This window comes from Arvicola amphibius, chromosome 10, assembly GCF_903992535.2.
Source record: "Arvicola amphibius chromosome 10, mArvAmp1.2, whole genome shotgun sequence".
Classification (NCBI taxonomy): Eukaryota; Metazoa; Chordata; class Mammalia; order Rodentia; family Cricetidae; genus Arvicola; species Arvicola amphibius.
In genome coordinates this window covers 93,611,152-93,627,177 of record NC_052056.1, presented here as the reverse complement: position 1 = coordinate 93,627,177, position 16,026 = coordinate 93,611,152, and the positions used below count along the sequence as shown (strand labels likewise).

Here is a 16,026-nt window from a genome sequence, read left to right as displayed (position 1 = left end):
CTTTTCAGTTTTAGGAGGTCCCATTTATTAATTGTTTCCTTCAGTGTCTGTGCTGCTGGGGTTATATTTAGGAAGTGGTTCCCTGTGCCAATGCGTTCAAGTGTACTTCCCACTTTCTCTTCTGTGAGGTTCAATGTGGCTGGCTTTATGTTGAGGTCTTTGATCCATTTGGGCTTGACAAAAGCAACTTGGGGAAGAAAATAGTTCTTACATCTCTCAGACCACACTCAGGAACTGAAGCAGAATTCATGGAGGGACACTGCTCACTGGCTTCATCAGCCTGTGCTCTTCAGGACCTCAGGACCACCTCTTTCAGGGATAGCACTACTCACTATGTGCTGGGCCCTCCCATATGATCACTGATGAAGAAAATGTCTCAGCCAGGTGGTGGTGGCGCACGCCTTTAATCCCAGCACTCGGGAGGCAGAGGCAGGCGGATCTCTGTGATTTCGAGGCCAGCCTAGTCTACAAGAGCTAGTTGTAGGACAGGCTCCAAAGCTACAGAGAAACCCTGTCTCGAAAAACAAAAAACAACAACAAAAAAAGAGAGACATTTTGTCAACTGTGGTTCTTTCCTCTCAGATGATTCCAGCTTGTGTCAAGTTGACCAAAAGCAAACAAACAAACAAAAACCAGCCAGGATTCTAGTCAGCTGCTCTCACTGAGCCACACCCCACCCCTCCCTGGGAGATTCTAGGCAGGGCTCTACCACTGAGCCACACCCCAGCCCCTCACTGGGGGATTCTAGGCAGGTGTTTTCCCTCCTTTTGTCCCCAGCCCGCTGGGACTCTTCTAAATTCCATATGTGGCACCCACTTGGTCATTTCCCCGTTTGTAACAAAGGAACCCTGGGCTAGGAATGTAGGTCGGTCGGTAGAATGTTTGCCTAGTTTGCCCATTTATAGTATTGTGTGGCTATCTGATAGCTTGCTTTGATTTAACATACCTGAAAACAAGCTCCCGTGGCCTCCAACTTTCCCATCATTCCATCTCATTCGTTTGTTTTTGAGGATGGGCATCGCTATGCCGCACATATACATGCACACTACACCACGCACACGCAAAAAAAAAAAAAAAAAAAAAAAAAAAAAAAATTCCAGTGGCATTCACACAATCCCTGGGTTCAACCTCTGGCACTGAAAAGAAAAAGTAAACGAAGAAATGAAGTATGAGCCCTAGTGCAAGCTTGTCACTTCTGCTGCCACCCTCATCTTGTCCCTGTAATCTAGTCTCAGCATAGCCTTTGCCTTTAATCCCAGCACTCAGGAGGCAGAGGCAGGGGGATCTCTGATTTTGAGGCCAGCCTGATTTACAGAGTGAATTCTAAAACGACCAGAGCAGCCGGGTGGTGGTGGCGCACGCCTTTAATCCCAGCACTCGGGAGGCAGAGGCAGGCGGATCTCTGGGGGTTCGAGACCAGCCTGGTCTACAAGAGCTAGCTCCAGGACAGGCTCTAAAGCTGCAGAGAAACCCTGTCTCGAAAAACCAAAAAAAAAAAAAATAAATAAATAAAACGACCAGAGCTACATAGTGAGACCTGTCTTTAAAAAAAAAAAAAAATGACGCCAGGGTCAGGGATGTGGCTCGGTTAGAGTGTTGGCCTAGCATAGGCAAAGCTCTGGATTCATTCCTAGCACTACATAAAGCCAGGTGTAGTGATGCCTGCCAGTATCAGTATGAGTCCTCTGGAGGTGGAAGCTGGAGGCTCAGGAATTCAAGATCATCCTGAACTACTGAACTACTTCCTGAATTCAAGGCCAGCCTGGGCTAAGTGAGGTCACACCTCAAGCAAAACAACGGAAAGCAAGTCCCAATTGTGTTACCCCTGTGCTCAAAACCTTTGAAAAAAACCTTTGTCAAAAACCTTTGACAGGCATAGTGACACGTGCCTGTCATTCCAATACTCAGGAGACTGAAGAAGGAGGAACCATTCTTATTTTAGGGCTAGCCTGGGCTACATAGTAAGGTCAAGCTAGAGTGTCTGTTTCAAGATTGTACCTCAAAAAAGCAAAAATAAGCACATGCTAAAGAATTGTGTGGGGTGACAGAGGCAGGTGGGTCTCCGAGTTCAAGGCCAGCCTGGCCTAGACCCAGTTCCAGGACAGCTGAGGCTACAGAGAGTGGCCCTTAAGGACTTAACTAAGGTTGGGGATAATCTTAGTATTGGGTGAGGGTGGTGCTGAGTAGCTTCAGGAAGGCAGGTGACTGTCTGCTGGGTCGGCTCTATAGTTAGAGGCTACATGGGAGAGGAGCTCTTTTTCTGAGCTTTATGTAACAGATGTGGTTTCTTGTAAATCACACTTCTGTAAACGCAATCCTATTTTAAATGTACTAACAGGGATTGCCATTTAAAGGCCTGTGCTGCCAGTCTCTTTTGTAAAGTGAATAATTAATCTCTTAATTTGCGCCCAGTGTCAATTCCTGTTTTCTATGAAGAAAAGTTACGCTGATTAAAAAAAAGATTCAAGATATGCTCGTTGGTGCGTCGGTGTCGGGGGAATGTCTCTTCTCCACGTGGCTACTGTCTTTATGTTTCTCTCTCTTTGCCCAAACTCTTCCTTCTTGCTTCCTGTCATTCTTTTGCCGAGTTCTTTCCTCATGTATGGAACATTCTCCTGTGGCTCCAGCGTGGTGATACATGCCTGTAACCCCAACTAGTCTAGGGGTCTGAGGCAGGAGAATCAAGAATTCCAGAATAGCCCGGGAAGTGGTGGCACACGCCTTTAATCCCAGCACCCGGGAGGTGGAGACATTTAGAGGATCAAAAGTCCTCTTGGTGATGTACCAGGTCCTTCTTGGTGATGTACCAGGTTATAGGCTAGCCTGGGATACATAGCAAGACTCAGTGTCAAGACAAGAAGATAAAAGTAAAAGAATGTGTGATGGGTACAGTGTTCCCTCCTGGGACCAGACGAGGAAGCAGGGGAGCAGAGTTAAGTTCCAGGGGATATTGAGAGCTGACTCTATGGGGCAGAGGTAGAGTTCAGGTCCTACAGTAATACAGTCGTGAGGTAAGGGTGCCTCTTAGGGAATTAGAATAAGAGTTAGGAAGGCATAGGATGTTTGGGAGGGAGAAGCAGTGGGCCTTGGCGTTGCTGGGCTTGCAGCAAGTACTTCCTGCCTCGGTCATGGGACCCACGGGTCACTGATGAATCAGCTCCATGGGCGATACAACTGGATCCCGAGAGCTTCCGGTGCCGCCCATCTCAACCCTCTCCCCCACTTTGTTTGGTGAGATTGTGGGTGCGAAGCTGCTGTGGGTCCTTACCAGGGGAGCGAGGAGCCAGGCTCCCACCAGCTGTGGAAATGGGGTGGGCGTGGCGTGGAGAGGGAAGAGGGAGGAGAGCAGTTGGGCAACAGTGGTTTGAGGGCAGGCACAGCCCAGCGCGGTCCCTCTGGAATGCTTCCCCCCCCCCCCCCCGAAGCCCTGGCATGGTATACCACCAGCAGTATGGAAATCTTTGTCACGAGCTGTGCCTTAGTTGCCTGTCACTGTCACCAAATCCCTGGCATGGAACCTAAGGGTTGGACTGATTTGGTTTGGTTCACAGTCCACCTCGTTGGCGAAGGCGTGGCTGAGTTGACAGTGGCAGGAACTTGTGGTCAGGACTCCTCTCGCTGTATGCTGGGAAGCAGAGAGTTCAGGCTGAAATCAGGGCCGGCCTTTACCTCAGGTCTGACCCCAGATACCCAGTGACCCACTTCCTCCAGGAAGGCTTCCTCTCCGGTTTTCTGCACCTCCCAGTAGAGCCTCATTAGCTGGGGACCAGTGTTCTGACAGATTAGCCTCGGGGGAAGAGGGCTGTTTGGCATATTGGTTCCTTTTTCTGTTGCTTTTTTTTTTTTAAGTACTCTAGCACTTAGGAGGCAGAGTCAGGTAGATCTCAGCAAGTTCAAGGCCAGCCTGGTCTACAAAGTGAGTTCCAGGATAGCCAGGACTGTTACATAGAGAAACCCTGTCTTGAAAACAAACAAGCAAAAAAGTACTCTTAGCAAAAGTAACTTAAAGGAGAAAGGACTTATTCTCACGTATGGAAATACCAGGGCAGCAGGCAGGGGAGGCATGTTGGGAGCAGAATCCCAGCTGCTCACCTAGGAAGTGGGCCAGAGCAATAGAGGTTCAAAGCCTGCCACCACTGACCCTCTTCCTCCAGAGAGACTCCATCTCCTAAGGATTCCATGACCTTCCCAAACAGTGACACCAGCTGGGAACAAGAGCTTACACACGTAAGCCCCGTAGGGGACATTTCTCATAGCACAGCAGGCTACGATGGGCTTTGGCCCAGGCGGTGAGTGTAAAGATGATGGAGAAATGGCGGTACCCCTTCCAGATGGATGGTACAGTGGCGAATTCCGTCACCTAGAGATGAGCTTCCGCCTGTCTAGATTAGATTAATTGTATGGGGGAAGAGCTGCCCTGAATGTACGTGGTACCATCCCACAGGATTGTACAGAAGCCTCCTGCTTATGGAGCATCTCACTGCATACCACTACCACTGGCTCACACTGCTGCTTCATCTCCAGCTTGGCTCCTGTTTTGCCCTGCTTGGGGTTTACTGAGCAAGCATGGGAAATGGAAGAGCAGGAAGGGGAAGAGGCAGGTGGATCTCTATGAGTTCAAGGCCAGGCTGGTCTACAGAGTGAGTGTCAGGACAGGCTCCAAAGAGACACAAAGAAACCTTGTCTTGAAAAACCAAAAAAAAAAAGAAAGGAAGGAAGGAAGGAAGGAAGGAAGGAAGAAAGAAAATGGGAAAGGAAATAAAAGAAGTAGAAAGGAAACACAAAAAATTAAAAGAAGCATGAATGAGTTTTCCCTTTCTTTTTCTTTTATATATATGAGTGTTTTGCCTACATGTATATCTGTGCACCATGTGTGTGCCTGCTGCCTGCAGAGACCAGAAGATGGAACCAGACAGTTGTGAGCCACCATGTAGGTGCTGGGAGTCAAACTTTGGGTCCTCTGGAAGAGCAGCCAGGCTCTTGACCACTGAGCCATCTCTCTAGCCCCCTTTTTTATTTCTGTGTAGTAAGAATTGAGCTGAGGGTCTCTGGTATGCAAAACAGGCACAGGCAAGTACTCTATTACTGGGCTATGACCCCCCCCAACCCCTCATGGGGGATTCTAGGCAGGGGCTCTACCACTGAGCCACACTCCAGCCCCTCACTGGGGGATTCTAGGCAGGAGCTCTACCACTGAGCTGCAATGCCAGCTCCTGCTTTTGCATTTCTTCTATTTTGCTTTCTGTTTTTGCTCTTCCCTGCCCTTTTCTTGGGTGTTCTTTCTGGCCTCAGCAGTTGGTCTTCCTCTGGCCCCCTGCCTAAGGGCTGTATCCCAACCCAAGGCACATCCTCTCTGCCGACCCCTGCTAACCTTTGCACACTAGCCTGGCCTTGGTAGCCCAAAGGCTGGGCTGCAGCCCAGAGCTGTGTGCGTGACTGGACAATGCCCTGTCAGTCCCGCAAGCCAGCCCAGGCTCCACTGCCCCCTCTAGTAGCAACACCCAAAAGCTTCCTATTGGCTACATCCAGGCTGGTGTGCCCGAAGGGAGCCTGTAAATAAAGAGACTGGAGAGGGAGGAAGAGAAGTGGAAAGCCTCCCTTCCGCAATGCCTGCTGATAATTGGCTCTTGGGGACCAGCTGGGGACACAAGGGCCAGCTGGGCCAGGAAGTGTTGTACAATGCTCTTCTTTCAGGAGAGCCACTGCTGGCCTTAAGTCCCGTGTGACTCCAGCGGAGTAAAAAGAACAGGGTGTTCTTAGAGGATGTTCTCGAACCTAGACCCCCCTCCAGAGGTGAGATGCAAAGCCCCTGCAAGTCCCCCCTCCCTCCGCTCGCACAGGCACCCACCTGCAGAACCGGATCCGTCCAGACCAAATGATTTCTCTCCGAGTCTGGGCAGCAACTGAGTGGTATTGGGGAGCAGGTAGCGTCGAGGCTTGGGGACCCCCATCCTGCCCTGCCTTAGGTGTGGGGGCAATATAGAAGGAGAAGCCAGAGTCTCTGATCTGGATCTGTGTTGTGTGTGTGATGTGTTCATGTTCATATTTGTGTGTGTGTGATATATAGACGTGTTCATAATGGTGTGTGTATGTGGAAGCCAGAAGTCAACTTAAAGTACCTTGCTTGGTGGTTTCCCGTCTTATTTTTTCCAGACAGCATCTGCCCTTGAACCCGGAGATCATCTGACCAGTGAACTTTAGGAATCCGCCATCTCTGCCTCTGTATCATACTCCCCAGACGGGATGATGGAGTTATGAGAATGTGCAGCACACCTTTATTTTATGTGGGCGCTGAGGGTTGAATTCAGGGTTCATGCTTGCGTGGCTGTAGCTTAACAAGTGTAAGAAAATGGTAAAAAAAAAATGTAGCCTTTAGGTCTTTTAAAGTGACATTTACTTATTTATGAGAGGTGGAAGCTTGCCAAGGCGTGCATATGGGGTTCACAGGACAACGTGCAGGAGTCTAGTCTGGGTTCTGGGGATTGAACCCAGGTCGTCAGGTTTAGCGTCAAGCACTTTTTCCTGCTGAGCCATCTCCACCAGCCCGAAAATGTAGTCTTTGCAGTATAGATAGATGTAGAAGTTTGTGTGAGGTCAGATGGAGCATGAGGGTGTCATCTGGGCAAACTGGTCTTAACAGGAACATCTACCCCAGAATTATCAAGGGTTCTGGGTGCCTCTGAGGTGCCTCCACCCCTTTCTTTTGAGACAGGATGATAATATAGCCTGGCATGGCCTTAAATCACTCTGTAGCCCAGATGCACCTAGAACGTAGGAGCCTCGCACTTCAGCTTCCTCCAGTAGCTGGGATAACAGGCTAGCAGCACCTCCCAGCCTGGCCACAGCCAGCTTGCTTTAAAGAGCCTAGCATGAACCAGACCCTGAGGATTGTGAGTTCAAGGCCAGCCTGGACTAGTGAGCCTCTGTCTCAAAACTGGGGGGGAGCTGGGGATATAGCTCAGTTGGTGGATCACTTGCCTAGTCTGTGAGGCCATGCGTTCATCCCAAAGCACCAAATAAATGGGGCACGGTGGAGCACACTGGTAATCCTAACGCTCAGGAGGTAGAGGCAGGAAAATCAGAAGTTCAAGGCCATTCTCTCTGCTACATAGTGAATTCAAGGCCAGCTTGGAATAAATGAGACTCTGTCTCAGCAAAACCAAAAACTTGAGAATGTTAAAGCTCAGACCCGCCTTATGTCTCAGAGGCTTGAGAGACTGTGTGAGCTCAGAAACTGAGCTATAGTGGAGAGCCATGGTGGGGTCTCCGCACCGGTGAATATTTCTGGAAGTGCACCGGGTACCCCGGTAACACTGAATGCGCTCCTGTGAGTACCCCCAGCTCCAGGAGAGGATGTCAGGTAACAGCTAGGTCGGGGGAACCTATAAGTGCCCCAAGTGACTTTTACGTTTATTTATTGTGCATGTGCGGTGGGAATACAGTGTGACAGAATAGTTTATGGGAGTTATTTCTGTCCTACAGTGCAGGCCTGGGGCTTGGTGTCACACACGCTTAACCCACTGAGCCATCTTGCTGACTCGGGAGTTAGTATCTGTTGCACCTGTCTATGAGGGAGTTTTAGGATTGAGTTAATTTAGATGGGAAAACCCACTCTAAATGTGGGCGGCACCGTCCCATTGGCCTGTATGAAAAGTGAGCTGCCGGGTGGTGGTGGCACACACCTTTAATCCCAACACTTGGGAGGCAGAGGCCGGTGGATCTCTGTGAGTTCAAGGCCAGCCTGGTCTACAGAGTGAGTTCCAGGACGGCCAGGGCTACACAGACAAACCTTGTCTGGGATTGAGGAGGGGAGAGAGCTGAGCTCCCTGCTTCCTGACTGGGGATACAATGTGACCAGCTGCTCCACCTCCAGCTGCCATGCCTCCCCACCATGATGGACTGGACCCTCAGCCTAGGAGCCAGCCATAAGCTATCTTTTCTCCCTCGTGTGGCTTTTGTTAGGAATGAGAAAAGCAACAAAGACCCGTCTTCTTCACCAAACCCAGTGCTAGATCAGGTCTTTTGCAGTTGTGCAGGACCCAGGCTTGGAGGCAGTGACCCCTTAAATACAACACTAAAACAAGCAAGCAAGCAAACAAACAAAAACCCCACCTCATTTATAGCAAGCCCCTGCACTGCTCAAGAGCCTTCTGTGGGCCCCCAGCATCAGTGCATCAGTGACATTGTCCTTACAGCTACTGTCCTCTCCCTCACAGTGGGAACCTCATCTAGTTTTAACCTGTGAGTCTTTCACATAGGCACTCAGAGAGGTAACTGGCGGGTAAAATGATTTGATCTAGGGTATGGCAATGATTTGCTTCAGAATAATCCAGGGAATGAGGGCTCAGTAGTTGGTAGTAGCTGTGTCTCAAAATAAACAGACAGACAGCTAAACAGAGCCTGCATTTGGCCCAGTGATTGTGGATGCTTGTACCAAGCCTGTGATCTGTTTGATCCCTGGGTCACACGTGGCGAAAGGAAAGAATCAGCTCCCACAAGTTAGCTTCTTGACCTACATGTGCACATTTTGGCAGGCAGGCATCCTTCCCCAACCTTCCCCCCTCTCCTCCCCCACAATGCACAAGATAAATAAATAATTAAAACCGTTTTAGAAAAGTCAAACAACAGAGGCCTGGGTGGTGGGTGGCTCAGGGGTTGAGAGCACACATACTGTTCTTGCAGAGTGCCTGAGTTCAGGTCCCAGCGCCCACATCAGGCGGCTCACAGCGCTAGCCCCAATGCCCCTGGCCTCTCCTAGCGTCTGCACTCATGGCACACACATACACATAATCTTACAAAATAATAAACCTTTTAAAACATTCCAGCTACAAACTAGCTTCCATGATATGATGCCATTTGTGCACGTTATTCACGGTTCTGTGAACTCTGTTAAAATTAGCACCAGAGCCTTGATTTTGAAAACAGGAAAGGAATAATTTCATGTTTTTCCATGTAATTAAGGAAGGAAAAAGGATTTGTCCTCAAATTGGAAGATGACCAAGAGTGGATGGAGGGCCAGAGGAGTTTTGTTTTATTATTTGGGGGAAAAGTACTTGCTACAGCTCTTGCGTGAAGGTTGTGGAACACTTGTGGATTGGGATCTCCCCTTCCATCTTCCTGGAGATCCTGGGAAGGGCACCCCAATTGCCTGGCTTTCTATGCAAGCACCTTTACCCACTGATCCCTCTCGCCAGCCCTCAGTGGGACGGTTTAGAAATGGCAGAGGGATGGATGGCTGGTCTCAGGCCACAGTGGCTCCCCAACATCAGCATCTCTTCCTCTTGTACTCTGAGGAATAATGTTTCCCTGGGGATGAAAAAGCCTTCCTTTGTGTGGCCCCTTAATTACCATGCTGTTGTGCCAAGCCAGTGAGTAGCAGGCGGGTGCAGCAGCTGGGCACAGCCAATGCCAGGCAGCAAAGCCTGTTCCCTTGGGACAGCCTGGGACAGCTGGTCTGGGAGCACTGCCCACCTCTGCCCTCCTTCCGACCCCCAAGCTGGGTACCCGCGGAGGATCTAGAGGGCCTTGCATGGTCTAAGGGCAATCAGAAACCCCAAGGGTCATTGGAAGAAGCGGGGGAGGAAGAGGAAGGAGTGGGAAGTTGGGAGGGTCTCAGCCACTCTCAGAGGCTTATTTATTTCATCTCCTTCCCCTCCCCCATCTTGTTTTTGCAGACTGTCAGCGTCAATAAAGCCATTAATACGCAGGAAGTGGCTGTGAAGGAAAAACATGCCAGGAATATCCTTTTGGATGTGATCCTTGGGAGGCCGACCCTGGAAGGGGGGGTCAAATATTGGGAACTGAGGTCAGGAGGAGGCTTCTTGCCTGCCAACAGGAAGAGTAACCCTTGCCTGGGACAGGAGGCTGCCGATGGAAGCCACTTCCGGTCTAACTGAAGACCCAGAGAGCGCTGGTCTCAGAAACCCAAGCCTGGCAAGGCCCCAGGGACCCAGGAGGCCATCCAACCCAGACCTTTGCTTTATGTTTAGTTAGTTAAGTCTTCAGCCCAGGACACATGACTAATTGAGGGGTCCATTAACACACTAAAGCCAACCTGGCCACCAGGTTCTCCCAGTGTCCCTCAGTCCCTGCCTGTTACACAGTCCTGGCTGGCAAATCCCTAAACTTCTGTAGCCCAGACGCTGGGCTGCCTTTCCCTATGCAAGCCAACTGTTTTGGTTACCTGGCCTTTTCAGCCCATCTGTTCTTCTCTCTCCTGGCCTCTTGGTTTGGTTCTACCCTCTCTCCTCACGGCCCAGCTCAGTCTGGTCATGTCCAGTCTGAACTCTCCCGATGGATGTCCCTGCCTATGGCTATGCTCTCTGTGCTGAGCCTCTCTCCAGCCTCCACTTATGGATGATTTTTCATGGTGGTGGTTGTAAGACAGGGCCTCATTGTGGTCCTACAAGTTGGCCTCAAAATTGGGATACTCCTGCTTCTCAATCCCACTGGGATTGTAGGTGTGTGCCACCATGCCCAGCTTCTCTCCCTTACTTTAATAATGTCTGAAAAAGCCTCCTAAGCTGGCTCAGCTGACAGAAGTTGGTCGCGACGGGCATCCCTCGTCTGGTTCTCAGAGAGCACAGTGGGCCAAGGAAGCCTGTCTTCATGACTGTCTTCCAACATCCACACATGTACTGTGGCACGCTCCACTCACGCCCACACACGCATGGTGTCCACGTGAACAGTGACCACAAGCACAACAAAAGTCAAAGAGGGAACCCCGTGTTAAGGTGGTGGCCATGTGCTGGAGAGATGGCTCAGGGGTTAGGAGCACTGGCTGATTTTCCAAAGGACCCAGGTTCAATTTCCAGCACCCACACGGCAGCTCACAACTGTCTGTAACTCCTATTTCAGGGATCCAACACCGTCACACAGACATAAATGCAGGCAAAACACCGATGGACATAAAATACAAATAAATTATTATTATTATTAGTAGTAGTAGTAATATTAGTATTAGTATTTTAAATGGTAGCAATGGTCCCAAGAGCCCTACCCAGCCAAGGCCACCCCTAACCCAGAGCCACATGTGCAGATTAGAGGGGCTGTCCCTCTCAACACACTTCCATTCCTGGGGACAATGGTGATACTGTAATCTCGGCCACTAGGAGGATGAAGCAGGGGGATTGTCATAGTTGGAGGCCAGCCTGAGCTACTGAGTGAGGGGGCAGGGGCCTGGGAGTGTGGCTCAGCTAGGGGGGTGCTTGCCTAACATGCCCAGGGTCCTCGGACCCAGCCAGCCCCAGCCTGGCATAAACCAGGTGTGTCCTATATAGCTATAATCCCAGAAGTCTGGAGGTGAGGAATGGAGGATCAGAAGTTCAGAGTCATCCTCTATTAACAAACTAATTCCAGGACAGCCGGGGTACTTCAGTGTTGGCTCAGTCTCAAAACGGCAGGGGAGGGGGCGGTAAGATGACTCAGCAGATGTAATGGAGGTTGCCGTCAAGCCCAAGGACCCGAGTTCAGTCCTCAAGACCCCCACGTGGAACTGTTTCCAACAAGCTGCCCCCCCCATCTTCTACACATGTACTTGGGCCTATGAGTTCCCACACATACACATGCACATACACATAATTATAATGCACAAATAAATTAAAATGTAATTTTTTTTAAAAAGAAGACAGTTCCTTTTTTTGGGGAAACTGTTATAAAATAGAGAACAAGATATTTTAATACCCTCAGCCTCCAAACTGCCGGAGCATACACGTAGAACTGTGGGGTCTCAGCAGTGAGCGGCACCCCACTCTCCTTGCCAGCACCACATGCCAGGCCCTTGCTTTCCCTGACTCCCCTCTCACCGTGCATCCTGGGCACCCACCATGAGAAAGGAGCGCAGACATTTTGGTCCGTGGTTAATCGACTGCCCCTGTCCAGCAATGCCATGCTGTGCTGGAAGTTCTGCCATGTCTTCCACAAACTCCTCCGCGACGGACATCCAAACGTGAGTCCTTGGGGCAGCAGGGGAGGCCGGTGGCACATGCTGGGGAACAGGAAACCGGTTTCCTCTCCTGTCGCCCGTGGCCCATGACAGATGCCAGCGAGCAAAGACGGAAACAGAGGCTTTAAAGATATATTTTCATTTATATGTGTGTGTCTATGTGAGTGTATGCCACATGTGTCCAGGTGCCTGACGAAGCCAAAAGGGGGCGTCAGATCCACTGGAGCTGGAATTCCAGCATGTTGTGAGCTACCCAGTGTGGGTTTTGGGAAACAAGCTCTCTCTGCAGGAGCTGCGAAACTCCCTTAACTGCGGAGTCATCTCTCCTGCTCCAGGAACTGAATCTTTAAAACTACTTTATCCAGAGAGCAAGCAATTAGAGAAGACTGTGTCTCCTAGCTCATCTTAGGCCAACAGATTATATAGGGAGAAGGTGGTGGAGACAAAGGTTGTCGATCATTTCAGGGTTCAGCCTTGCCCATTTGCTAGGGTGATCCCCCATATTTCTGATCAAGAAATCCCACTTCTGCTATTTGTGCCTCTCATTAACATCCCTTGCACTCTTTTCTCATCCTGTGGGTGTCTGGGCTCAAATGTTTATTGATAAACTTAGTCAGGTTGGTATCTGCTGGTGTCAGCCTATGCCAGAGGCACCTGGGCCAGGAGGCGGTGTTACACTCCAACTGTGTGAAGCCAGCAGCATTGTGTATGTACTGATTACACTAAATAGTATGAAGTGTGGGTGTCTTTATAATATAGAATATGGAAGCACCACGTTCATCTCTCCTGTCCCCTATCAAAAGCAATCGACCGGCCAACAAGATAATCCCAGGAGCCCAAGGTGGAAGGAGAGAACTGATTTCTGAAAGTTGTCCTCTTATCTGTGGCCCCTGCACCCATTCACACACACATACACACGCACACACACGCACATACACACACACGCACACACACATACACGCACGCACACACACATACACACACACGCACACACACATACACACACACGCACACACACATACACGCACGCACACACACATACACGCACGCACACACACATACACGCACGCACACACACGCACACACACATACACGCACGCACACACACATACACACACACACACGCACACACACACACACACACACACTGTGGAAAAAGAGACTGCTGTCTGCTACCACACCCCTGGTCTTTGATTTCCCATAGAAGGTGAATCCATCTCTTCTGATGGGTCTCTTCCCCCACCTCAGGCCCAGGTAGACTCTCCTCTGGCCACCCGTGTCTCCTCTCATGGTTCTTCTTTTCTTTTCTAGGTGCTAAAAGACTCTCTGAGATACAAAAATGAATTGAGCGACATGAGCAGGATGTGGGTGAGTGTGGGGTTGCACAGGGGACCCCCTACTCATTCCCAGAGCATGGGATGTAACCAGTTACCTCCTGCTTCTTGGTTTGGTTTGGTTCAGACAGTGTCTTACGGAGTCCAGGCTAGCCCCAAATTGACTATGTCGCTAAGGTTAACCTAGAACTCATGATCCAGGCAAGCCCCAAATTGAGTATGTCACTAAGGTTGACCTAGAACTCATGATCCAGGCAAGCCCCAAATTGAATATGTCGCTAAGGTTGACCTAGAACTCATGATCCTCCTGTCTTCCCTTCCTGTGTGCTGGGATTGCAGGCATGCATGGCCACGTCCAGTTTATACAGTGGTGGGGAAAGCAGGCATCTCGCCAACTAAACCACATCACCAGCCAGCCCATCTCTGATTGTTTAGCTTCTTCTGTGAGGGGCGAGCCGAAGATGTCTCCTCCACATTGCCCGAGTCCCTGGAAGCTACAGGCAAATCCCAAGTCCCCAGAGCTTGTCCTGGGGACATGAATTCCATGTCATAAAATTAGGATCCCTCACAGGGACTTGTCATTATACTTGTGCCCTTTGTGGTCACAATACATTGCACTTTTAATTCTTTGTTTTGGGGCTGGAGGGATGGCTCAGCGGTTAAGAGCACTGGCTGCTCTTCCTGAGGACCAGGGTTCAATTCCCAGCATCCATATGATGACTTACAACTACTTCTAACTCCAGAGATCCAGTGACCTCTTCCGGCTTCCTCAGACACATGTACATGCATATACAGACCTCTATGCCCACAATGCACCTATACACCTAATAATAGAAGCTTAAAAAAATTATAGTTTTATCATTTGTTTGAGGTCTCCATACATAGCCCAGGCTAGCCTAGAACTTTAGCCTCCTGAGTGCTGGGATTATAGGCATGCAGTGGGAAGGTGAGGTGGGAACACAGGAGGGGTGGAGGTGGTAGAATATGCATTTGTATATGAACACACACACAGTCAGCCCTGGGCATTGCTCTGCAGTAGCTGTTCACCTTGTTGGGTTTGTTTTTGTTTGGTCTTTAGGCTTTTGAAGCAGGGTCTCTCTATGTAGTCCTGGCTGTCTTAGAACTCACTGTGGAGACCAGGCTGGCCTTGCCTCACTGAGATCCTCACACCTCTGCTGCCCTAGTGCTAGGATTAAAGGCTTCTGACATCACCTTACACCAAGCCCTACACCTCAGTTTTTGATTCAGGAGCTCACTGAACTTGTGGTTCACCTATTAGGTAGAGATGGTTGTCTGGTGATACCTGGGGATTCTCCCGTCTCTCACTCTGTAAGTGCTGAAGATGCGCCCCCTGGGCTCGCTCAGCAGCTACTTACCAACTGAGCCACGTCCCCAGCCCTTCTTGTTATTATTATTTTTTTTTATCTCATTCCCTGCTTTCTTAGGGATTCATTGGGTCTCACTTTGTAACCCAGGCTAGCCTTCATTTCCAGATCCTTCTGCCTCAGCCTCCTTGGTGCTGGGCTTGCAGATGATGTACCACACCTGACTTCCTTTACAATAGCTTTTTAAAAATATTTTTATTTTTATTTGTCTGTGTGCGCACAGGGTGCTGATGTAGGCCAAAAGAGGGTGTCACATTCGCTGGGGCTGGAGTTACAGGCAGTTGTGAGTGAGGAACTGAACTCAGGTCCTCTGCAAGAGCAGCGAGCACTGCGCACTCTGGACAGCTGAGCTCCGGGTCTCTACGAGGTCTTCTGCCTGGCAAATAGTCTAGCTATAGTAATGAGAGCCATGCCATATATTCTTTTTCTAATCCTATCATCCGTCCTAAAAGATCTGCTTGGCCATCTGGTATCTCTAGTGAATTTTAGTTATTCTTCACATTTTCTTTTTGTGCTCCTCCCCCACCCCCTTGGGAGCTACTCAGTTTTCCTGGGAACACAATTCTTTGAAGTCAGTAACAAAGACAGGTTCCTCCAGAGAGAACCTGTGTTTGCCTCCGCAGAGATCAGTCTCAATTAAGCTCTCAGCTGGAGGTTTAGGAATTCTGGGAAGGCCCCTGGGGAGTCTGCTGGGTCTCCCTCCCAGCACTGATTTAACACAGGATTGGGTGGAGGAAACTGAACTTGAATATCCGCAAAGATTTCTTTCATGCGGGAGTGCTGGGGTGCACACCCTTTACATTTGTATCTTTGTGTGTGTGTGTGTGTGTGTGTGTGTGTGTGTGTGTGTGTGTGTAGGGGAGGGGTACATGCCTGCCACCAAGCATGGCTGCAGGAATCAGGGTCTCCTATCATGTGGGACCCTGAGGTTGTCAGGAGTGGTGGCAAACTCCTTTACCCTCTGAGCATCTTTCTAACCCTAATTATATTTATTATGTGTGTTGGGATGGGGGGGCACGTGTGTGATGTAGCACTCGTACAGATTATGTGTGCTGGGATGGGGGGCACGTGTGTGATGTAGCACTCGTACAGATCATGTGTGTTGGGATGGGGGCACGTATGTGACGTAGCACTCGTACAGATCATGTGTGTTGGGATGGGTGCGGCACGTGTGTGACGTAGCATTCGTACAGATCATGTGTGTTGGGATGGGAGGCACGTATGTGACGTAGCATTTGTACAGATCATGTGTGTTGGGATGGGGGGCACGTGTGTGATGTAGCACTCATACAGATTATGTGTGTTGGGATGGGGGCACGTATGTGACGTAGCACTCGTACAGATCATGTGTGTTGGGATGGGT

At 49.9% G+C, this 16,026-nt stretch overlaps 1 protein-coding gene across 1 annotated transcript in view; it reads left to right on the top strand.

Moving 5' to 3' along the window:
* Hip1 (huntingtin interacting protein 1) overlaps nucleotides 1-16,026 on the top strand; it is a 126,433-nt gene that overhangs the window by 62,761 nt on the left and 47,646 nt on the right. Inside the window, 3 exon segments of the mRNA XM_038345894.2 lie at nucleotides 9,675-9,738; nucleotides 11,805-11,947; nucleotides 13,256-13,312. Of these exon segments, the coding sequence (XP_038201822.1) occupies nucleotides 9,675-9,738; nucleotides 11,805-11,947; nucleotides 13,256-13,312 (264 nt within the window).